The 24,155-nt window shown below is 47.0% G+C and overlaps 1 protein-coding gene across 1 annotated transcript in view; it reads left to right on the top strand.

Annotated features, from left to right (window-relative positions):
• Positions 1 to 18,169, top strand: part of LOC140203605 (uncharacterized) — a 56,384-nt gene extending 38,215 nt beyond the window's left edge. The window contains exons 8-12 of the mRNA XM_072269653.1: positions 1,808 to 1,976; positions 4,342 to 4,515; positions 10,736 to 11,212; positions 15,129 to 15,558; positions 17,916 to 18,169. Coding sequence (XP_072125754.1) covers positions 1,808 to 1,976; positions 4,342 to 4,515; positions 10,736 to 11,212; positions 15,129 to 15,558; positions 17,916 to 18,169 — 1,504 coding nt within the window. The remainder of the gene's footprint in view (positions 1 to 1,807; positions 1,977 to 4,341; positions 4,516 to 10,735; positions 11,213 to 15,128; positions 15,559 to 17,915) is intronic.
• The last annotated feature ends 5,986 nt before the right edge of the window (positions 18,170 to 24,155 follow it).

The following is a 24,155-nucleotide window of genomic DNA, read 5'->3' as shown; positions in this document are numbered from 1 at the left end:
AATTGCCTTCTCCCTGGTAGGTTCCAGTACAAGCTACTCTCAGAATCCATCTTGGAGGCACTCCACAAACTCCCTTTCTTGGGGTCTGGACCAACCTGATTTTCCCAGTCTACCTGCGTGTTGAAATTCCCCATAACAACCGTAGCATTACCTTTGCGACATGCCAATTTTAACTTTTGATTCAACTTGCACCCTATATCCAGGCTACTGTTTGGGGCCCTGTAGATAACTCCCATTAAGGTCTTTTTGCCCTTACAATTTCTCAGTTCTATCCATACTGACTCTACATCTCCTGATTCTGTGTCGCCCTTTGCAAGGGACTGAATTTCATTCCTCACCAACAGAGCCACCCCACCCCCTCTGTCCACCTGTCTGTTCTTTTGATAGGACGTATACCCTTGAATATTTATTTCCCAGCCCTGGTCCTTTTGCAGCCATGTCTCTGTTATTCCTACAACATTATACTTGCCAATTTCCAACTGAGCCTCAAGCTCATCCACTTTATTTCTTATACTCCGTGCATTGATATATAATACTTTTAATCCATTAGAGTACTCCCCTCACCTTTCACATCGATTCCTATTGCACTTGGCCATATTCTCCGATCCCTTCCTGAGCTTTCTGCCCTGTTAATTCTGTTGTCTTTCTTAACTTTCCTTATTCTCTCTTTCCCTTTAACTCCATCCTTATATTTCCTCTCTTCCCCCCCCCACTATTTAGTTTAAATACACCAGTGTAGCAGTGGCAAACTTGCCTGCTAGAATGCTGGTCCCCCGCCTGTTTAGGTGCAACCCGTCCCTTTTGTACAATTCATCCTTGCCCCAAAACAGATCCCAGTGGTCTAAGAATCTAAATCCCTGCTTCCCATGGGGCCATGGCCCAATCATGGCCATGGGACCAAGATCGCCCATGTCATACAGCACGGCACATAATGATGATGTCATATGACCCAGCACATGATGATAGAAACATAGAAACGTACAGCTCAATACAGGCCCTTTGGCTCACAGAGCTGTGCCGAACCTTGGGTTACCCATAGCCCTCCATTTTTCTGAGCTCCATGTACTTATCCAGGAGTCTTTTAAAAGACCCTATCATATCCGCCTCCACCACCGTTGCCGGCAGCCCATTCCACGCACTCACCACTCTCTGTGTGAAAAAACTTACCCCAACATCTCTGTATCTACTTCCAAGCACCTTAAAACTGTGCCTTCTCGTGCTAACTAGTTCAGCCCTTTAACATCAAAAAAAAGATGGGCTGGCATTGGAGAAAGTCCAGAGAAGGTTCAAAAGAATGATCCTGGGAATGAAAGGGTTAAGTTTTGAGGAGCGTTTGATAGCCCTGGGCCTGTACTTGCTGGAGTTTAGAAAAATGTGGGAGGATCACATTGAAATCTATCAAATATTGAAAGGCCTAGGCAGAGTGGATGTAGGAAGGCCGCTTCTTTCTGTACGGGAATCTAAAACCAGAGGACACAGCCTGAGAATACAAGAATGTCCCTTTCGAACAGAGACAAGGAAGGATTTCTACAGTCGGGGGTGGCGAATCTGTGGAAATAATTGCAAAATATGGCTGTGGAGGCCACGTCATTGAGTAAGTGGAGGTTGATAGGTTCTTGTTTAGTAAGGGGGGGTCAAAGGTTATGGAGAGAAGGCTGGAGAAAGAAAATATCTCAGCCGTGATGGAATTCTGGAGCAGGCTCGATGGGCTGAATGGCCTCATTTTGCTCCTGTGTTTTCTGGTCTTATGGCAAGAGATCGATTTTCAAAAGGAATAACTGACACCTCCTCTTTGCTTTCATATTAGAGCTGACGAGACACGAAACAACCAGGCTACCTGGGTGGAACAGGTGGAGAAGTACGAAGACGAAAACATGGGGAACTTCAAAAGGATCTACCCGAGCTCCACTTCAGAGAAATACGAGAAGTTCTTGGAAACAGTTGACTCCAAGGCTCGGGAAGAATATGTCAGGCAGGTTTATACTGCCCCTCCCAGTCCTGCCCCCTCCCTCCCTCCCTCTCCAGTGACCCACAGCCACCCAGTGTGCCATCACCTGTCAAACGGTGAAAGGCCTCGAAAGAGTGGATGTGGGAGATGCTTCCTATGGAGGGAGAGTCTTGGACCAGGGAACACAGCCTCAGAACAGAGGCGGAGGAGTGTCCTCTTAGAAAGGAGGAGAGGAGGAATTTCTTTAGCCAGAGAGTGGTGAATCCGTGGAATTTGCTCCACAGGTAGCTGTGGAGGCCAAGTCATTGGGTATATTTAAAACAGATGCTGATAGATTCTTGATTGGTCAGGGCATGAAGCGATAAGGGGAGAAGGTAGGAGATTGTGGCTGAGAGGGAAAATGGATCAGCCATGATGAAATGGCAGAGCAGACTTGATGGGCCAAATGGCCTAATTCTGATCTGCATCTTATGGTCTTAACCACATTCTCTACTACCCCTCTATAATCCCTCCCCAATCCTTTTACCCTCTTTCTAATCCCACATCACTTCCCCACTACCCACAACACAATTGTGTCGCGTTCTGGTTGCCTCATGATTGGAAAGGTGCAGAGGAGGTTTACCAGGATGCTGCCCAGATCAGAGAGCATGTCTTTATGGGAATGGGTGAACGAGTTAGGGCTTTTCTTTTTGGAGCAAAGGAGGGTGAGAGGTGACTTGATGAAGGAGATGAAAAAGGCATAGATCAAATGGGCAGTCAGAGACTTTTTCCCAGGTTGGAAGTGGCTAATGGGGAAGGGGGGCATCATTTTAAGGTAACTGGAGGAAAGTATAGGGGGGATGTCAGAGGTAAATTCTTTACAGAGAGTAGTGAGTGCATGGAACACCCTGCCAGGGGTGGTGGTAGAGGCAGATACATTAGGGATATTAAAGAGACTGTTAGATAGGCACATGGATGATAGAAGAATGGAGGGCTCTGTGGAAGGGAAAGGTTAAATTGACCTTAAAGTAGGTTAAAGATTAGCACCACATCGTGGGTGAAGGGCCTGTACTGTGCTGTCAGGTTCTATGTTCTGTCCCTCCACAGCTATATATTCTTACCATCATTAAGGACCCCCACCACCCAGGACATGCCCCCTTCTCATTGCTACCATCAGGGAGGAGGTACAGGAGCCTGAAGACCCACAGTCAACGATTCAGGAACAGCTTCTTCCCCTGTGCCACCGGATTTCAGAATGGACATTGAGCTCAGGAACACCACCTCACTGTTTATTGCAGTCTTTTTGCACTACTCATTTAGTTTAATTTTTAGTATGTTTCCTATTGCAACTTAGTGTTTTTATGTCGCAAGTTTCGCAACAACTTTCCCAATATATGTCAATGATGTGAAACCTGATTCTGATCAAGTGTGGTGAGTCATCACTGGTGACACGGAACAGAATCAGAATTTGGTTTCATATCACCGGGGTACGTCGTGAAACTTGTTGTTGCGTGGTAGCAGTACAATGTGATACATAATAATCAAAACTGTGTATATATATATAATAGTTAAATTAATGAAGTAGTGCAAAAAGAGGGGGAGAAAAGTAGCGAGCTCATGTTCATGGTTTCATTGTCCATTCAGAAACCTGATGGCTGAGGGGAAGGAGCTGTTCCTGAGTTGTTGAGTTTGTGCCTTCAGGCTCCTGTACCTTCTCCCTGATGGTTGCAATGAGAAGAGGGCATGCCCTGGGCGATGGGGGTCCTTGATGGTGGAGGCCGTCTTTTTGAGGCATCGCTCCTTGAAGATGCCCTGGATGCTGGGGAGGTTAGTGCTCATGATGGAGCTGACTGAGTTCACAACTTTCTGTAGCTCCTTTCGGTCCTGTGCAGTGCCCACCCCCCCACCATACCAGATGGTGATGCAGCCGATTAGAATGCTCTCCATGGTACATCTGTAGAGATTTGCAAGTGTGTTTTGCAGACATACTAAATCACCTCAGCCTCCTCATGATATATAGCCGATGTTGTGCCTTCTTTGTAACTGCATCGATATCCTCAGAGATGTTGACACCCAGGAACATGAAATTGCTCACTCTCTCCACTTCTGATCCCTCTGTGAGGACTGATGTGTGTTCCCTCATCTTACCCTTTGAGGTCTGCAATCAGTTCTTTGGTCTTACTGACGTTGAGTGCAAGGTCAGGTACATTTCCCATTCCTATGTCAAAGAGCACCCCACCCCCCTCAATGTTAGACTCGCCGGTGATTCTTGCCCCCGGTACTGCTCCCTCTGGAACAGCCGAGCGTGCTGGCCCTACTGCGCATGAGGTTGGAACATTGAAGGGGTGGGAGAGGGCATTGTTAATATTGATGCAATGGCTTGGTATTGAAAATCTCGCTATCTCTCCAGGCAGCTGCGCAGGGAAATTCAGCAGAGTCAGGAGCAGAAGGAAATGCTCCTCAAAGAACGGGGGTTCCCTGAAGAGAACCTGCAAGAAGAGTCCCAGTTGCAGGAGAATCCAACCCTGTTGATCTTGGTGAAGCCAAAGTCACCAGAAGGACTGCAGACGTCATCATCCTCCACTCCTGTAAGAGTTTCTCTTGGTTGACGTGCTAAGTCGCCTTAGGTGGGACTAATGATTTAATCTACGAGATGTAGATGATTTCAGCTGAGCTGACATCTTGTAGATGATTTACAGCTCAGCTCAAAGCAACCTCTCAGCTAGGTCAAGATTGGGAATTAAATATCCAAGGATATCAGGTTATACGGTATGATAGGCAGGAAGGTAAGGGAGGTGGAGTAGCGCTCTAAGGATGAGATCAGTGCGACAGTGAGAGACGATATAAGATCTAAGGAGCAGAACGTTGAGTCCATCTAGGTAGAGATTAGGAACAGTAAGGGAAAAAAAATCCTTGGTGGGAGTTGTCGATCAGCCACCAAATAATCACATTACAGTGGCACAGGCAGTAAACAGAAATATCTCAGGCACGGGAGAATGGAACAGCAGTTATCATGGGAGACTAACTTGCACATAGATTGGGTGAATCAAGTTGGTCGAGACAGTCTTGTGGAGGACTTCATAGAACGCATAAATGATGGCTTTCTTGAACAGCGTGTTACTTAACCTACAAGAGAATGTGTTATCTTAGATCTGGTCCTGTGCAATGAGAAAGGTAAAATTAGTGATCTTGTAGTTAGGGATCCTCTCTGAAAGAGTGATCACAGTATGACTCAGTTTCCCATACAAATGGAGGGTGCAAAAGTAGTCTGGGAATACAGGCTATATGGTGGAGCAGTGGAAGTCTTTCAAAGAGATTTTTCCCAGTGCTCAACAAAAGTATATTCCAGTTAAAAGCAAGGACAATAAGGGTGGGGAGAGCCAGTCTTGGATAACTGAGGAAATTAAAGAAGGCGTCAAACTAAAAGCGTGTGAATAGAAAGCCTCCAAGAGTAGTGGGAAACTGGAAGACTGGGAAAATTTCAAACAGCAACAAAGACCCATCAAGCAATTAATAAAGAAAGGGAATAAGGAAAGAAAATAAACTAAAATTCTCTGGACTGTGGGCAGGTTCTGGTGGATTAGAAGACGGCGAATGTCACGCCACAGTTCAAAAACTGATGTCGGCAAACGCAGGTAACTACAGGTCAGTTAGTTTAACATCTGTAGTTCGGAAAATGCTTGAAGCTATCATTAAAGAAGAAATAGCAAGACATCTGGCAAGAAATGGATCCATCAGGCAGATGCAGCATGGATTCAGCAAAGGCAGATCCTGTTTGACAAAGTTACTGGAGTTCTTTGAGGATATAACGAGCACAGTGGATAGAGGGGAACAGATGGACGTTATTTACTTGGATTTCTGGAAGGTGTTTGATAGGGTGCTGCATAAAACACTTATCCATAAGATAAGGATGCAAAGAGTTGGGGTGATGTATTAGCATGGATACAGGATTGGTTAACTGAAAGAAAGCAGAGTTGGGATACATGGGTGTTACTCTGGTTGGCAATCGGTGGTGAGCGGTGGTGCCATACGGGTCGGTGCTGGGCCCGCAACTGTTCACAATATATATTAACGATCTCGAAGAGGGAACCGGGTGTAGTGTATCGCTTAAGTTTGCTGATGATACCAAATTGAGTGGAAAGGTAAATTGTGCAGAAGATACAGAGAGATACATATTGATAGGTTAAGTGAGTGGGCAAGGGTCTGGCAGATGGAGTACAATGTTGGTAAATGTGATGTCATCCACTTTGGAAGGAAAAATGGAAGAGCAGATTATTATTTAAACGGTAAAAATTTCCAGCATACTGCTGTGCTGAGGGACTTGGGAGTACTTGTGCATGAATCACAAAAGGTTGGTTTGCAGGTGCAGCAGGCTATCACAAAAGCAAATGGAATACAGTATTGGCCTTCATTACCAGAGGGACTGAATTGAAGAGCAGGGAAGTTATGCTGCAACTGTACAGGGTACTGGTGAGGCTGCACCTGGAGTACTACATGCAGTTCTGGTCTCCATACTTGAGGAAGGACATACTGGCTTTGGAGGCAGATTGATGGTCAGGTTGGGATTGGTGCGATGAGAGTCGAGGGCAGTGCATTCAGTGGAGGAGTGATGAAGTCGATGTCCTGTCGGGAATTCGAGATGAGAAGATCCAGAGCAGGCAGAGAACCAGAGCGGGGAGTCCCAAGGAGAGGAGGAGGTGAGTGAGGGTAATTTCAGAGATGTGAGAGCGGATCTTTTACACAGAGAGTGGTGGGTGCCTGCGGTGGTGGCTGAGATAGATACATTAGAGATTTTTAAGAGACATTTAGAGAGGCACATGAATGTGAGGAAGATGGGAGGATATGGACATTGTGTAGGCAGGAGAGATGAGCTTAGTTAGCTATTTGATTACTAATTTAATTGGTCTGGCACAACATTGAGGGCTGAAGGGCCTTTTCCTGTACTATACTGTTGTATGTTCTATTAAAGGACTCCTGACCTCAGCTGCAGGGATATCGTTGAAGGAACGTCTGAGGGTCACGCCAATGGGTCTCTTCACTGCTTTAGCCTTCAGCCCAAGCGGGGCTTTGGTTTGGAGGTTGGGAACGTGAGCTGGCTTTCAAGTTAGCAACCAAACCTGGTGGCAGATGTTTGCCCTGGCCAGACAGCTTGGTGTCAGCGTGAGTGAGAGAGAGAGAGGATTCCAGTCTTTCTGCATGTAAGGATGTAATGCTGAGGCTTTATAAGGCAGTAGTGAGGCCTCACCTGGAGTCTTGTGTGCATTTTTGGGCCCCTTATCTCAGAAAGGATGGACTGATATTGGATGTTTGAATAGGCAACTCAGGCAACGCATCACCAAATAATTAGATAGGGCGTCAGAGGTTAAAGGAAAAATGGGTTTGAGAGGGAAATGGATCAGCCATGATGAAACAGCGGAGCAGACTCGATAGGCTGAAAGGCCTAACTCTGCTCCAATGTCTTAAGTTCTTCCGGTCTTTCATATGGAGACTGTCCTCCAGTCGGCTGAAGGAGTCTGTTAATGAGCTAGACCTGGAGGTCCTCCATTGGTTGGAATGGACCATGGATGTTGTGACCTAGCTGTCTACATGATGTGCAAGCCAGGGAAGTACAACACGGAGAGCAAGTTGTTGCCCACACAGCAGACGAGCTCTCTCCGTGCAGCTGATGAATGCAAAGGAATGGCAGAGATTGACAGTTTGGCATCAGCCCAAAGCGACTGGTTTTAAGGCATCAGTAACCCACCTGGGTGCCTTCTCCTGGCAGTAGAAACTGTTCCGCCAGTCTTAGTAGCTCAGCCAGATGTGAAGGCCAGGAGCTGGACTTGGTTGTCAGAAGCCTGCCCTGCCGTGCAATGTGATCATGTCTGCTCTATGCTGACTACAATTCTTTTTTTCTTGTACTGGTTTACGTATTAATAAACAGCCAGTAGGTGGAGATTGTGTCTCTCTCAGCCTTTGGCAGTCCATCAGGGTCAAGCATATTTTGCTTCCAACCCACAACACACACACCAAGTGCTGGAGGAATTCAGCAGGTTAGGCAGCAACTCTGATGAGGAATAAAGAGTCGATGTTTCAAACCGAGACCCCCTCATCAGGACTGGAAAGGAACTGGGAAGAAGCCAGAATAAGACTGGGAAGTGGTGGGAGCGTGGAGGGAAGGAGTACAAGCTGGCAGGTGATAGGTGAGACCAGGTATGGGGGAAGATGGATAAAGTTGGAAGCTGGAAGGGTTTAGGTCAGGGGTTCCCAATATCATAAAACCACAAGATATGGGAGCAGAATTAGGCCATTAGTCTGCTCTGCATTTCATCATGGCTGATCCATTTTCCCTCTCAGCCCCAATCTCCTGCCTTCTCCCTTTATCCCTTCATGACCTGACCAACCTCTGCCTTAAATATACAAAAATACTCGGCCTTCACAGCTGACTGTGGCAATAAATGCCACAGATTCACCACTCTCTGGCTAAAGAACTTTCTTCTCATCTTCCTATTCATCTCTAAAAGGACACCTCGCTATTATGAGGCTGTCCTCTGGTCTTAGACTCCCTACCATAAGAAACATCCTCTCCACATTCACTCTGAGACCCCTTGCTTAATTGGACTGGTCCATGGCAAGTAAAAGGTTGGGAACCCCTGGTAGAGGTGGAAGAGTTAAAGGGCTGAAGGAGGAGGAATCTGATGGGAGAGGAGAGTGGAGCATGGGAGAAGGGGAATTAGGAAGGGAAGAGGGTGAAGATGGGAAGGTCTTCATTGAGTTCACAACATCCAATCTGCTCTGGTACCTCATGTGGGCTGTCCTGCTGAGACTCTGAACAATGTTGGCCCCTCCAGGACATTGATAGTTGGGTCTTAAACAACTGTTGGGTTATTGAATATCAGGGGTAAGCAGTTAGATGCCCTCTTGCTGGAGATGTCATTACCTGGTGTACTGGTGGCATGATAACTTGGCTTCCTGGTGTCTGGCTATAACACTGAAGAGTCCCAAGCCTACTGTCTCCCCTGTACCACTGGGACTTTTCTTACCTGTCTGCTGTAGTAGTGAAATCTGCCCCAAAACCTTGTAAATTATAATTCTTTGAGGACAAAGAAATCTGGCTGTGGGAAACAAGCTTCGATTGTGTAGAGCTTTTCATTGATGGCATGAACTTCTATTTTTCCAACTACCGGTAATTTTTCCCTCCTGCTTCCAATTCCCCATTCTGGCCTCTTTTCCACATCTCCCTATCACTTCCCCTGGTACCCCTCCCCCTTCCCTTTCTCCTGTGGTCCACTGTCCTCTCCTATCAGACTCCTTCTTCCCCAGCCCTTTTACCTTTTCCATCTATCGCCTTCTAGTTTCTTACTTCATCCCGCTCCCCCACCCACCTAGCTCCACACATAATCTTCCAGCGAGTCCTCCTTCCCTTCTCCCCACCTTTTTTATTCTGGCTTCTTCCCCCTTCCCTTTCCAGTCCTGATGTAGGGTCTTGGCCCGGAAACGTCAACTGTTTATTCATTTCCGTAGATGCTGACTGACTTGCTGTGTTCCTCCAGTATTTTGTGTGTTGAATTCCATTTGCCTTTGCCATTATCTACATTACTCACAGCTAACTTTCTGTGACCCCCCCCAGCTCTCCCTGTACAGTAACATTCTGTGATGTCGCTCTCTCTCTCTCTCTCTCTCTCTCTCTCTCTCTCTCTCTCTCTGTTTAAAGGATATTTTACTTTCTTACTCCTTTCACCATCATCATTATGTATCATGCCGTATGATGTGGGCAATCATGGTCTTTGGCACTGTGGGCAATGGCAAACCTCTTCTGGGCCAGTGTCTTTACAAGACGGGTGACCCTAGCCATTATCAATACTGTTCAGAGACTGTCTGCCTGGCATCAGTGGTTGTATAACCAGGACTTGTGATATGCACCGGCTGTTCGTACAACCAACCACCACCTGCTTCCGTGGCTTCATGTGACCCTGATCGGGAGGGCTAAGCAGGTGCTATTCCTTGCCCAAGGGTGACCTGCAGACTAGTGGAGGGAAGGATCACCTTACACCTCCTTTGGTAGAGATGTATCTCCACCCCACCACCCAGCTACACCTTTAACCACACATTATAGTCCAGCTCCCCTGTGGCGTTTACCCTTCAGGGAAATATCTAAAATAACTCACACAAAATGCTGGAGGAACTCAGTAGGCCAGGCTACAGTGAATTCTAAATCACAACTGTCTATGTTAAGAAGAAATTACTTCATTGCCCCTCTGACCCAGGCCTAGGCTGATTCCAGACCGAACAAGAGGCCTGAGCGGAAATCCAGGAACTGGAATCTCAGTAGCCAAAGTGAAGAGATTTATGGCAACTTGAGAATTATCCTCAATCTCTTTCCTCCAGTTATTGACCCTCCTACCACTGAAAGCAGTTTCTCTTGACCCACCCTCCAGTATTTGATTGCCTCTAATAAATCTGCCTTTATCACCTGTCTCAAAGGGCAGTAGCACTGGGGCTTCTCACATCTCACCACATTAAATGGTCCCCTCTCCCTGGGCCAGCTGCTCACTGACCTGTTCCGGTATCAGGAATGGCATTATTAGTGTCATGTTATTTTATAATATCATGGAAATAAATCTTTGACTACATCGTGTTCTTGTCACTGGTGCCATTGTCAAGGATTCTCCTGCACGCCTCTCTGAGTCTTTGAGGCGAAACTGAATGGTATTCTGAGCGTCACAAGTTCAGGAAGTTCATCTGACACTGACTGCCAAGATTGTTTTTTACTGAGTGTTTTAAAATGCCAGCTGTTTTCAAAGTTTTTTTTTCTTTTGTATCCTTCAGACCAGCCAAGTGCTAGGAATTGTCTCCAGCCCAAGCCAGCGAGCAGGCGGCTGGGAGGAGAAGAATGTGGGCCACAGCTGTGAGTTGTCTCCAGGCAGAGCAGATGTTGAGCCAGAGCTGGTTTCTGAACAGAAGGCTGATGGCACAGAACACTGCTCGCTGCTCCAGAACCAATCCCAAGCAGAGCAGAAAGAACCAGGCCAGAAGCAGGAGCAGACAGAGGTTCCATCAGAGATCCCTGCTGAAGCACAAGAGGGAAATGCTGTGAGTGAGGCAGTGAACCAACCGGAGGCCAATGTGCAAAAGTTACAACAGCAGGCCCAAGTCCTGGATAACCAAGAGGCCGAAGACGGGGATCAGCAGCAGGTACAAGATCTGGTCCCACTGGAGCCCCAAGCTGTGAAAGAGGCCAAAGACCTGGCGCAGCAGGAGGCGGGAGATGAAAATGGGCAGGAGTCACAATCTCCACCTCTACTGGTAATGTTGCAACTCTAACAAAACCCTAGTTAGACTACGCTTGGGAGTATTGTGTTCAGTTCCAGTCACCTCATTACAGGAAGGATGTGGAAGCTTTAGGTAAGGTGCAGAGGAGATTTACCAGGATGCTGCCTGAACTGGAGGGCATGTCTCGTGAAGATAGGTTTAGCCAGCTGAGGCTTTTCTCTTTGGAGCAAAGAAGGATGAGGGGTGACTTGATGGAAGTGTGTAAGACAGATCAATTGGACAGCCAGAGTTTTCTTCCCAGGCAGAAATGGCAAATGCCAGGAAGCATAATTTCAAGGCGATGGGAGGGAAATATAGAGGGGATGATAGAGGCAGAGAGTAGTGGGTGCATGGAACACCCTGTCATGGGTGGTGCTAAAGGCAGATACATTAGGGGCATTCAGGAAATGCTTAGATGGGCACATGATGATGGGAAAATAGAGGGTTAAGTAGGAGAGAAGGGTTAGATTGATCTTAAAGTAGGTTAAAAGTTGGTACAACATCGTGGGTGAAAAGGAATGCACTGTGCTGTGGTGTTCGATGATCTCTGTTCTAAATCACACATAGGCAAGTTGAGAATTTGAATTGACCAAGGCCTGTGTCGACAGGAAGCCCAAGTCATAGTCACAGAGCTATCGGTCCCTTTGCCCTAATGCCAACCACGATTACAGGGACTTGAGGACCTGAGTAATAGGAAAAGACTGAATTGTTTGGGTCTTCATTCCCCGGGGCGTAGGAGGTGGAGGGGAGACTTGATTGAGGTATACAAAATGATGAGAAGTATCCATAGTGTAAAGGCAGGCAGGCTTTTCCCACTGAGATTGGGTGGCACTGAACTGGAGGTCATAGGTTAAGGGTGAAAGGTGAGTGTTCAAGGGGAACCTGAGGGGAATCTTCTTCACTCAGGGGGTGGTACGAGTGTGGAATGAGCTGCCAGCGGAAGTGGTAAATTGTGGTTAGATTGCAATATTGAAGAGAAGTTTGGATGGGTCCATAGATGGGAGGGTAGGGATGGCTACAGTCCAGGTGCTGGACGACAGGACTCGGCAGCTTAATAAATTGGCACGGCCTGGATGTGCTGAAAGGCCTATTATGAACTAAATGACTCTTTGGCTGCTAATCTGTACTCAAATACTCTACCACTGAGCTTATAAAATTAATTTTAAAATGACAAAATTTTAGAAAATACTAGAAACTGGAGCAGACCATGAATTTTTTGGCCTCTGTAAGACCATAAGACATGGGAGCAGAATTAGGCCATTTGGCCCATTGAGTCTGCTCTGCCATTCCATCGTGGCTGATTTACTATCTCTCTCAACCCTGTTCTCCTGCCTTCTCCCCATATCATTTGACACCCTGACTAATCAAGAACCTGCCAACCTTCGGTTTAAATATACCCAATGACCTGTCCTCCGCAGCCGTCTTGTGGTAACAAATTTCACAGATTCACCCCCCAATGACTGGATGCATTCTATGACCCTTATAGGATTCCATGCGTTTACAGGCTCTCTCAGGGTTAAGACAGGGTTCAGTTCCTGAGAACGGTCTGTAAGATGGAAACGAACAGAAATAGTGCACGGGACAGGGTCACGGGAAAAACTACGACAGGGGAGCGAACAGGTGTGGCAAGAGCAGCTGCCAGCCCGTCTCACTGACCCAGTGAGAGGCCGAATTGAATTTGATTGAATTGAATATTATTTCTTATATCCTTCACATACACAAGGAGTAAAAATCTTTATGTTACATCTCAGTTTGAATGTGCAAGGTGTAAATTGTAGTAATTTGTAATAAATAGTATGTCCAGTAAGTTATACAACAGTACAGTCAATATAGCTCAGAAATACAGTTGTGTCAGCGTGAATTAATCAGTCTGATGGCCTGGTGGAAGAAGCTGTCCTGGAGCCTGTTGGTCCTGGCTTTAATGCTGCGGTACCATTTCCCGGATGGTAGCAACTGGAACAGTTTGTGGTTGGGGTGACTTGGGTCCCCAATGATCCTGCAGCCCCTTTGTACACACCTGTCCTTGAAAATGTCCTGAATCATGGGAAGTTCACAACTACAGATGTGCTGGGCTGTCCACACCACTCTCTGCAGAGTCTTGCGATTGAGGGAGGTACAGTTCCCATACCAGGCACTGATGCAGCCAGTCAGGATGCTCTCAGTTGTGCCCCTGTAGAAAGTTCTTCGGATCATGCCGAATTTCTTCAACCGTCTGAGGTGAAAGAGGCGCTGCTGTGCTTTTTTCACCACACAGCTGATATGTACAGACCACGTGAGATCCTCGGTGACGTGTATACCGAGGAACTTGAAGCTGTTCACCCTCTCAACCCCAGATCCATTGATGTCTCCATTCCTCCTGTAATCCACAACCAGCTCCTTTGTTTTTGCGACATTGAGGGAGAGGTTGTTTTCTTGACACCACTGTGTCAGGGTGATGACCACTTCTCTGTGGGCTGCCTTGTTATTATTTGAGATCAGGCCAGTCAGTGTATAGAGATTCTGTTCAGTGGTCCCATCACTGCTCGGCCTGAACCGGCCCCCTGATTGTAGTGGCTTGGCTGGATCGAGAATGCAGTGTGGGGAGTGAACACCAATTTACAGAATCACCAACGCCATCTGGGGCACAGGCCTTTGACAGCAGCTCACCAGAGTCCTCCATCCTGGGAGTCTTTCAACCTGTTTCCAGGTGTGGCCCATCTTCTTGGCATATCCTTCCTCTCCCAGGGATGGAGCTTCTGTTGGGGTTTCTGTAGCTCTGGGTTTTTAACCCCATGCCCAGGTGGGAGGGTTGGTGGGAGTGAAAGCAGTTGGGAAAGCTCCATTCCCACAAGGTAGAAGATTCCTGCGGCGTCGGAGAGTCATAGAAAAATACGGCAGAGAAGCAGGCCCTTCAGCCCATCTAGTCCATGCCGAGCCATTTTAAACCGTCTATTCCCATCGACCTGCACCAGGACCATTGCCATCCATATCCCTACCATCCGTGTACCTATCCAAACTTCTCTTAAACGTGGAAACCGAGCTCGCATGCACCACTTATGCTGGCAGCTTGTTCCAAGCTGTCCCCACCCTCTGAGTGAAAATGTTTCCCCTCATGTTTCCAGGTGGCAAATGCAGTTACTGCTTTGCCCATCCTGAAAGAAACTGTCCGAGTTTTGAACAGATACTAATGGGTCCCTTGCAATTATTTCCCGAGAACATTAAACTGATCCAACACCGTGCCTTTTCTTTAAAATATCTCAGTCAGGTTAGACTGGAATGTCTAGACAGAGCAGACGTGGAGAGGATGTTTCTGAAAGTGGGAGAGTGGAGTACCAGACAAGTGCAGCCTCAGAAATGAGGTTCGTCACTTTAGAATAGAGATGGGGAAGAATTTCTTCAGCCAGAGGGTGGTGAATCTGGAATTCATCGTCACAGGCGGCTGTGGAGGCCAAGTCATTGGGGATATTTAAAACCAGAGTTTGATAGGCTCTTGATTAGTCAGGGCATCAAAGGTTATGGCAAGAAGGCAGGAGAATGTGGTTGAAGTTATAAATCAGCCATGATGGAATAGAAGGACGTCCCTTTAGAACGGAGATGAGAAGGAATTTCTTTAGCCGAAGGGTGGTGAATCTGTGGAATTCATCGCCACAGACGGCTGTGGAGGTGTACTTAAAATGAAGGTTAAGAGGCTCTTGATTAGTAAGGGTGTCAGAGGTTACGGGGAGAAGGCAGAAGGCTGGGGTTGAGATGGACAATAAATCAGCCATGAAGGAATGATGGAGCAGACTCGGAGGGCCAAGTGGCCTAATTCTGTTGCTAAGATTTATGGTCGGTCTACGAATAGGTTATGAGGTCAGCACAACATCGTGGGCTGAATGGCCTGCAAAATTATGTGTTCTAAACCTTTCATCTATATTTCTGTTTTCTTCAGAATACCCAGTCGGAGATCTTTGAGGAGCTTGACCAGAAGAGTACAATTGTTGCGGAGGAAACCGAACCAGCGGATGCGTGCAGCACGCTGCCAGCCGAAAGCACAGAGCAGAATGGGAGCTCGAGGCAATTCGTCCCTGAGGTCCAGAGTCAGCCCAGGAGCCAAGGTGGCCTCGAGGCCCAGGCATTCCCCCAAGAGGGGCAAAAGGCCGCAAGAGAGACGCTGAGCGCAACGGGCAACCCGCATGCCACCTCGAAGGCCATCAAGAAGTTGTCTAAGGTCCTGAAACGCAACCGCAGCCAAGTGGGCCTGGCAAGCAATGTGAATTGTTCCAGACAGACTGATGCTGCAGGGCACGCTAATGTCACTGAGGAGATTTCAAATGCACCTCGGGATCAGCGTGATTCCTGTTGCAACTGCTGGGGTTACAGTAAGTGAAATACAACCTTTTAGCCTTCTAAACTCGAAATCTGGGTTTCCTCACTTGCAGGGACTCCACAGTTTGTGTTCTCAGTATTACTTGTTTAGTCTTTGTATTTGCACAGTTTGTCTTCTGTTGCACATTGGTTGCTTGTCAGCGATTGTATGTACAGTGCCTCCAAAAAAGCATTCGTCCCCCTTGGAGGTTTTCATGTTTTGTTGTTTTACAACACCGAATCATAGTGGATTTAATTTGGCTGTTTTGACACTGATCAACAGAGAAAACCTCTTTTGTGACCAAGTGAAAACAGATCTCTACAAAGTGCTCTAAATTAATTACAATTATTAAACACAAAACAATTGACTACATAAGTATTTTTCCCCTTCAAGTCACTATTTAATAGATGCACCTTTGGCAGCAATTATAGCCTTGAGTCTGTGTGGACTGGTCTCCATCAGCTTTGCACATCTGGACACTGCAATTTTTCCCCTTCCCCTTCCTTCTTTACAAAACTGCTCAAACTCTGCTGGATTTGCATGAGGATTCCGTGGGGCAACACCGTAGCGTAGTGGTTAGCGCAATACTTTACGGTACCGGTGACCCCAGTTCAATTTCAGCCGTTGCCCGTAAAGAATTTGTATGTTCTCCCCATGACCACGAGTGTTTCCTCCAGGTGCTCTGGTTTCCTCCCACAGCCCAAAGACCTACCAGTTGGTAGGTTGATTGGTGGTTGTAAAACTGTCCTGTGATTGGGCTGGGATTAAATCGGGGGATTGCTGAATGTGTGCTAGATTTTATTACAGCCTTGTGGGCTGAGCAAAACTGAATTATTAGTTGTTGAATTAAGTGTTTCAGGAAACAATTAAGTGCCCAACGTGTCACCAGCACCAGACTACCAGCCATCAAGGATGTATTCCAAGTTCAAAGTACAAAGTACAGTAATTATCAAAGTATGCTTACGGTGCACAGCCTCGAGGTTCATCTTCTTGCAGGCAGCCACAAACAAAGAAATGTCAGAGAACCCACTTAAAGAAAGCACCCCACGAAACAAGACCATCAGACGTGCAAAGTCACGCAAACAACAGAAACAACAAACGAGTAACGCTCAGAACATCAAACATCAGAACGCAGGATCCCCAGAAGTGGGTCCACACCCACGAGCCACCGGGGGGTGAGTGAAGCCGGTCCAGGAGCTTACCCACCATCAAGGGCCGGGAAAGGGCCAGTAATGTCAGGGAGGATCCCACCCACCCTGCTCACGGACTGTTTGTCCCTCTCCCATCGGGGACGAGGCTGCATAGCATCCACGCCTGGACCACCAGACTCAGAAACAGTGACTTTCCCCAACACTAACCCACACCCCAACCACCACCACCTGATCATTTCCTGTCAGAGTCACCTTCTGTACAGACACTGAGTGATTCAGGAACAGCCTCTCCCCCGTCATCAGATTTCTGAATGGACATCGAACCTGTGAACACTAACTCACTATTTTCTTTTTGTCTTTTTGCACGACGTGTTTAATTGTTTAATTTTTTAATTTTTTATATATTTACTGTAATTTACAGCTTTTATTTTCAATTGCAAGGTACTGCTGCCGCACAACGACAAATTTCATGGTATATACTGATTGATTGTGATTTTGAGACACTCCTGTGCCTAGAGTCACTTTATGCACGTACAGTCAATCCATGTATATAAGCTATCTTATGTATTTATATTTATTGTGTTTTTATTATTATTATTATTGTGTTCTTTATCTTATGGAGTTTATCTTAGTAGTGAGTTAAGCATCGATTTGTCGAACTTCTAGTTTTCTTCTTCACCATTCCCCATTCTCATTTCTCTCTCTCACCTTATCTCCTTACCTGCCCATCACCTCCCTCTGGTGCTCCACCATCGTCCCCTTCTTCCATGGCCTTCTGTCCTCTCCTATCAGATTCCCCCTTCCCCAGCCCTTCATCACCTCCACCAATCGACTTCCCAGCTCTTTACTTCACCCCACCCCCTCTTCCGGTCTCACCTATCACCTACCACCTCGTACTTCTTCCTCTCCTCCCCCACCCTCAACGTCTTCTCCCTTCCTTTCCAGTCCTGATGAAGGGCCTCAGCCTAAAGCCTCGACTGTTTACACGTTTCCGTAAATGCTGCCTGACCTACTGGGTTTTTCTGGCACTTTGTGTGTGTTGCCTTGGATTTCCAGCATCTGCAGATCTTCTTGTGTTTGGCTTGGTGTGTTTTATTTATCTCCTGCATCCCATCCAGAGTTACGATTATTTCGTTCTCCTTGACACTTGTGTACTGAAAATGACACTAAACAATCTTGAATGTTTTTCGTTAGCTAAAGTATTCAGTTCATACCCCAGACAGGATCTGCTGCAGGAGCTGGTTACGGGACAGTGCCGTGGAACGCGACTGCAGGAACCCGCCCGAGCACCAGCAGAATCAAGTTGCCGAGAGGTTTCCCAACGCGTCTGCCTATCCCGAGAGGGTGACCGAGGACAGGAGCAGAGGGAAGCTGTGCGTGTCCTCCGAGCCCCCAACTTTGCACCTCCGTGGCTCTACCTGTTCCACAAAACCCAGGATTAGACAAAGGGACCTCAACAGTCATGGCAGGTAAAAAAAAAAGGTGAACGCCAGAAGTTTTCTCTAGGGTTTCCTCTGGGTGCTCCGGTTTCCTCCCACTGTCCAAAGACATACCGGTCAGTAGTTTAATTGGTCATTGTAAATTGCCCATGATTAGGCTGGTGTTAAATCGGGAGATCGCTGGGCGGTGAGGCTCGAAGGGCCGGAAGGGTCAATTCTGTGCCTTCTCTCAATCAATGAATCAACCAATCTAACACTCCCCTCCCGCATAGCCTGCCATTTTCCATCATCCGTCAGCCTATCTAAGTGTCTGTAAAGCACCACAGTCAGCGTAATGCCTTCAGTGCCACCAGGTTCAGGAACAGTTATTACCCCTCAACCATCAGGGTGAAGGTACAGGAACCTCAGGACCCACACCACCGGTTCAGGAACAGTTATTACCCCTCAGCCATCGGGAAGGACGTACAGGAGCCTCAGGACCCACACCATCAGGGTCAGGAACAGTTATTACCCCTCAGCCAGGGGTGCAGTGCTGCTGGATCTCACCGGAGTGCCACTCCGGCACCTCTGTAAAAAAATGTCAAAATATACAAGCGGGGAATTTAACAGCGGCCGCTATAGTTGATTGGAAAGAGGCTCTTTTTCTCTTTGTGTTGATAGGAAAAAGAGTAGTGAGCAATGAACGAGACGAAATACATTTCCAAATCTCCCAAATGGCTGCTCTCCTCCCCTGTTAACATTTCTCACTTACAAAATACGATATTTTCTATTCGTACAGATACAATTATAATTTCTGTAAAGATTCAAGCTTCTTTCACTTTTTACATACTTAAAGACTAAACAGGATCTGTATTGGTCTAACCATGTAATACCCGATGTGTGAGGATATTGTGAATATCCAGACACACAGGTACACTTCCTGTCCAACCATTTCTGCGAGAGAAACGGTACGAGGCAGAGTTGCCAACCTACCGCTTTTGCTACTAATATTCACCAATATTCGTGGCTTTACCAATCGTTCTTCAGGCGTTCTTGTTTCATACTTGATTACTTGGTTCCAGTTTATGTGGCTGAAAGTGTAAAAAACTTATTTGCTTTGTTTCTGTTATTTTGATACCTGCTTAGGAACACTGCTCAGCACTGCGGGCCCTGCTGTCTGCTCTGAATCAGCCGTAGAAGTAAGCCTACATCTGTGGTGGTCGCCAATACAAAAGTAAATTTTTCTCACTAACAACCCTATGGCTTCTAAGCAAACAACGTTACCTTACTTGCTTGATAATTATATTTTATGATAATTAGTAATACTTTGTCATATTATTAAATTAAGTATTATATGTTTTATTGTACCAGTTATACACTGAAGTGTAGTGATAGGCTATAATCTTGTTAATGTCGTAACTATCACTATATTTCTGTGGAGCTTGGGAATTCATGTATTTCTTTCATCTTGGTTCAGTGCCTGACATTATAAGAAGCCCTATTCACATATATATGTCACACCCAATTTGTGTACCTGCTCAAGGCGAGTGAAGAGGACGGACGAGTGCGGGAGCGGTCGGCGGTTCCGGGATGGCGGATACCGGAATTCGACGGTTCGGAGGTTGTTGGAGGTTCGGAGGTCGTTTGTGGACGGATCGGGGAGGTGTGAGCTCCAACGACTTAATTTGGTGCACAAAACTGACAAATTTACTGAGTGGCACCTTTGTTTTTTTTTTGTGTCCACTAACCACACCACCAAAAAGAGTTATAAAGTGTAACTTAACTGTACATTGTGTATTGTCTGATATTTTACAGTGTGGGCTTGTATCGGGGTGCATTACGTAGCGTCTACGCAAACGTGAGTACACAGTTTGGTAGGGCCTACGGCAGTTCCCCTAGACGGACGTGAGTTGATCGAGCCGAGCGTTACATATCTATCTAGCTGGGGTGCCTGAGACTTTTGCACACACCGCTGTATTTGTCAACATGGAGCGGAGAGCGAGCTTGTAAATCTGGCAGGAGCAAAGAATGTTGGGAATGGCGAGGATGGAGCACCGCAGGAGGGGTGTGGGACAAGTGACAGAAGAGGAGTGCCAGTGCACTTGGATGGCATGGTTGCAGACACACCCAGCCCTGAGACACCAGGCAAGGCCATTTGATTCCAAACAATTGGTTTATTGGTCATTACAGATGTCTCTCTGGTGCTTCCCACTCACTGCCTCTCCCTTCCCCTATTCCCAACCATGATCCCCCCTCTCCCAGTCCACAATAGAGACCCACATCAGAATCAGGTTGATCATCACTCACATACGTAATGAAATTTGTATTTTTTTTTTTGCAGCAGTACAGTGTAATCCATAAAATCACTACAGCACTGTGCAAAAGTCTTTGGCACGCTATTTATATATATGTTTGTGTGTGTGTGTGTCTGTCCCTAAGAATTTGGCACAGTACTGTACATACTTTGATAGAAAATTTTTCAAAGTTCCAAGTTCAAAGTAAACTTTCACTTTTCATCTTGCAGGCGGTAACAGTCCACGTTGGCAATGATCTGCAGAAAAACCGCTTCAGCCGTTTCTAGGAGATTCAATGCCTCTACAGTGCACTGATGCCCCTGTCCACTTACGCTCCAGCCTCTTCCGTCTTGGACGTGATACGACGCCGCTTAAATTTGAGAAGAAATCATTTTATAACTTACTAATCTACTGTGTGGAAATTTTAGTCTTTAACTTCCTACTTTTTGTAAATGTATCTGTTTCCAAAACGTATTAAATATATTTAAAGCTTGCAAACCACTGTAATGTTGCATCAGTTCTTTTGCCTCCCCAGTAGATAACGTGTTGATGATATTTTACCTGTATGGTTGAGAGAGGGAGAGATAGCGGTGGGAACATTGACACATAGAAACAAAGAAAATTTACAGCACAATACAGGCCCTTTGGCCCACAAAGCTGTACCGAACATGTCCCTACCTTAGAAATTACCTAGGGTTACCCATAGCCCTCTATTTTTCTAAGCTCCATGTTCCTACCCAGGAGTCTCTTAAGAGACCGTTTTGTTTCCGCCTCCACCACCACCGCTGGCAGCCCATTCCATGCACTCACCACTCTCTGCATAGAAAAACTTACCCCTGACATCTCCTCTGTACCTACTTCCAAGCACCTTAAAACTATGTCCTCTCGTGCTAGCCAGTTCAGCCCTGGGGAAAAGCCTCTGACTATCCACACAATCAATGCTTCTGATTATCTTGTACACCTCTATCAGCCACCTCTCATCCTCCGTCGCTCCAAGGAGAAAGGGCTGAATTCACTCAATCTATTCTCACAAGGCATGCCCTCCAATCCAGGCAACATCCTTGTAAATCTCCTCTGCACCCTTTCTATGGTTTCCACATCCTTCCTATAGTGAGGCGACCAGAATTGAGCGCAGTACTCCAAGTGGGGTCTGACCAGGGTCCTAAGGAGCTGCAACATTACATCTCGGCTCTTAAACTCAATCCCACAATTGATGAAGGCCAATGCACTGTATGCGTTTGTAACCATAGAGTCAACCTGCGTAGCAGCTTTGAGTGTCCTATGGACTCAGACCCCAAGACCCCTCTGATCCTCCACACCGCCAAGAGTCATCATTAATACTATTTTCTGCCAACATATTTGACCTACCAAAATGAACCACCTCACACTTATCTGGGTTGAACGCCATCTACCGTTTCTCAGCCCAGTTTTGCATCCTATCAATGTCCCACTTTAACCTCTGACAGCCATCTGCACTGTCCACAACACACCCAACCTTTATGTCATCAGCAAATTTACTAACCCACCCCTCCACTTCCTCACTTCCTCATCCAGGTCATTTATAAAAAAATCACAAAGAGTAGGGGTCCCAGAACAGATCCCTGAGGGACACCGCTGGTCACCGGCCTTCATGCAGAGTATGACCCATCTACAACCAGTCTTTGCCTTCTGTGGGAAAGCCAGTTCTAGATCCACAAAGCAACGTCCCCTTGGATCCCATGCCTCCTTACTTTCTCAATAAGCCTTGCATGGGGTATCTTATCAAATGGCTTGCTAAGATCCATGTACACTACAACTGTGGCTCTACCTTCTTCAATGTGCTTAGTCACATCCTCAAAAAATTCAATCAGGATGTAGGGCACGACCTGCCTTTGACAAAGCCATGCTGACTATTTCTAACCATGTTATGCCTCTCCAAATGTTCACAAATCCTGCCTCTCAGGGTCTTCTCCATCAACTTACCAACCACTGAAGTAAGACTCACTGGCCTATAATTTCCTGGGATATCTCTACTCCCTTTCTTGAATAAGGGAACAACATCCGCTACTCTCCAATCCTCCGGAGCCTCTCCTGGCCTCATTGATGATGCAAAGATAATTGCCAGAGGTTCAGCAATCTCCTCACTTGCTTCCCACAGTAGCCTGGGGTACATCCCGTCTGGTCCCGGTGACTTATTCAACTTGATGCTTTCCTAAAGCTCCAGCACATCCTCTTTCTTAATATCTACATTCTCAAGCTTTTCAGTCCACTGCAAGTCATCCCTACAATCGCCAAGATCCTTTTCCGCCAAGACTATATGGTCAGTAAAGAAACGAAATAAAAACAAGGGCCCAATCTTATCAAACAGACTGTTGCGCAAAGTTGGAACTCACTGATAAGTCGATCGTTCAACTGCGACTTCCTCCGACCGTCGCTGCCCTTCGGACTCTCGCTCCACGTCCGGCGGTCTCCCAACATGTGTAGATGTAATCTAAGGCGGGGGGCGGGGGTTGTTGTCCCTGATGATGGAGACTGGTTCCCTGTCACATCGCTCTGGGTAGTTTTTTTCTGGATATCCGTTCTGACACGTGATGTCCGGCGCCGAGAGGAAAACTTCCAGGAGCTAACCTGGCAGGGGAGAGACGGTGATGAAGAGCTAAGATCAAACGTTCTTTACCGGAACGCTCTGATCGCCGGTGGTCATTTCAGCACACAGAGAGCGTTGGCAGGGGAGCGGCCTCGGGCTGACACGGGGTGGAATGTGGAGGGAATCGGCTCCGAAATCTGGCCCTTTCCCCCTGTGCAGCGGCGATGGAGGGAAGGATGGCTGGAGAGACGAACGCATCAGAGAAGAGGAAGGCTGGAGAGACCAGCGCTTCGATTCGTGGGGCTGGGGTCAAGAAGACGGTCAGACTGAGCGTTCGAGATTTGAAAGAAGGCAACGGTTTCAGTAGGGAGACCTTCATTTGCAAGGTGCTACCGGATTGCCGTGGCTTCAAGGTGAACGATCTTTACAGCGTCCGGGATTTCGCCGGTTACTACGACGTCACCTTCGGGCATGCCCCAGGGTGGCAGAAGTTACGTGACTGCTTCAGTGAGAAGGGGAGTGAGGCGCCGCTGTCGCTACTAAAAGCGCAGCCCCTCTACGCCGACGTAACGCAGCAAGAGAGAACGGTTCTGGTACAAATGTTCAACCCCTATGTACCGGTCGTTGGCATCCTCACATTCCCAGCGCCTATGTGGAGAGCGTGGGCAAGTGTGAGAACGTCAACGACAGTCTGGGAGTATGGACAAGTAAAGGGCAGGTCAGGGTGAAGCTGAGGGTGGACACCAGCGGCTGTGTCATCCATCCATCCTCAGTGTTCGCAACAGGAGGGAACCGGGGCTTCCTGGTTTATGCCGGGCAACCCAAGGTGTGCCGGAACTGCGGTAAGGCGGAGCACATCGCAGCCCAGTGTAAGGCTGTGCTGTGCAGAAACTGCAAGGTGGAGGGACACGGAGGCCAAGTCCTGCCACCTCTGCGGGCAGGCGGACCACCTGTACAGGGCCTGACCGAAACGGGCGGGCTCCTACGCACAGGTGGCCGGGAGAGATGATAACATCGGAAAGGCCCGGGATGAGGAAGAGGCACAAAGATCTTTCTTGCTTTTTAAATCTTTTTATTGAATTAGTACACAAAGAGTAAAATATATAGCAACCAATACATTGTTAGGATATAAATATAAAAGTAATATTAATACAAAAGAAAACAACACAACGTATGTTAAT

This window comes from Mobula birostris, chromosome 10 (genome assembly GCF_030028105.1).
Source record: "Mobula birostris isolate sMobBir1 chromosome 10, sMobBir1.hap1, whole genome shotgun sequence".
NCBI lineage: Eukaryota > Metazoa > Chordata > Chondrichthyes > Myliobatiformes > Myliobatidae > Mobula > Mobula birostris.
Note: the sequence above shows the minus strand (reverse complement) of the source record. Positions and strands in the feature narration are given on the sequence as shown.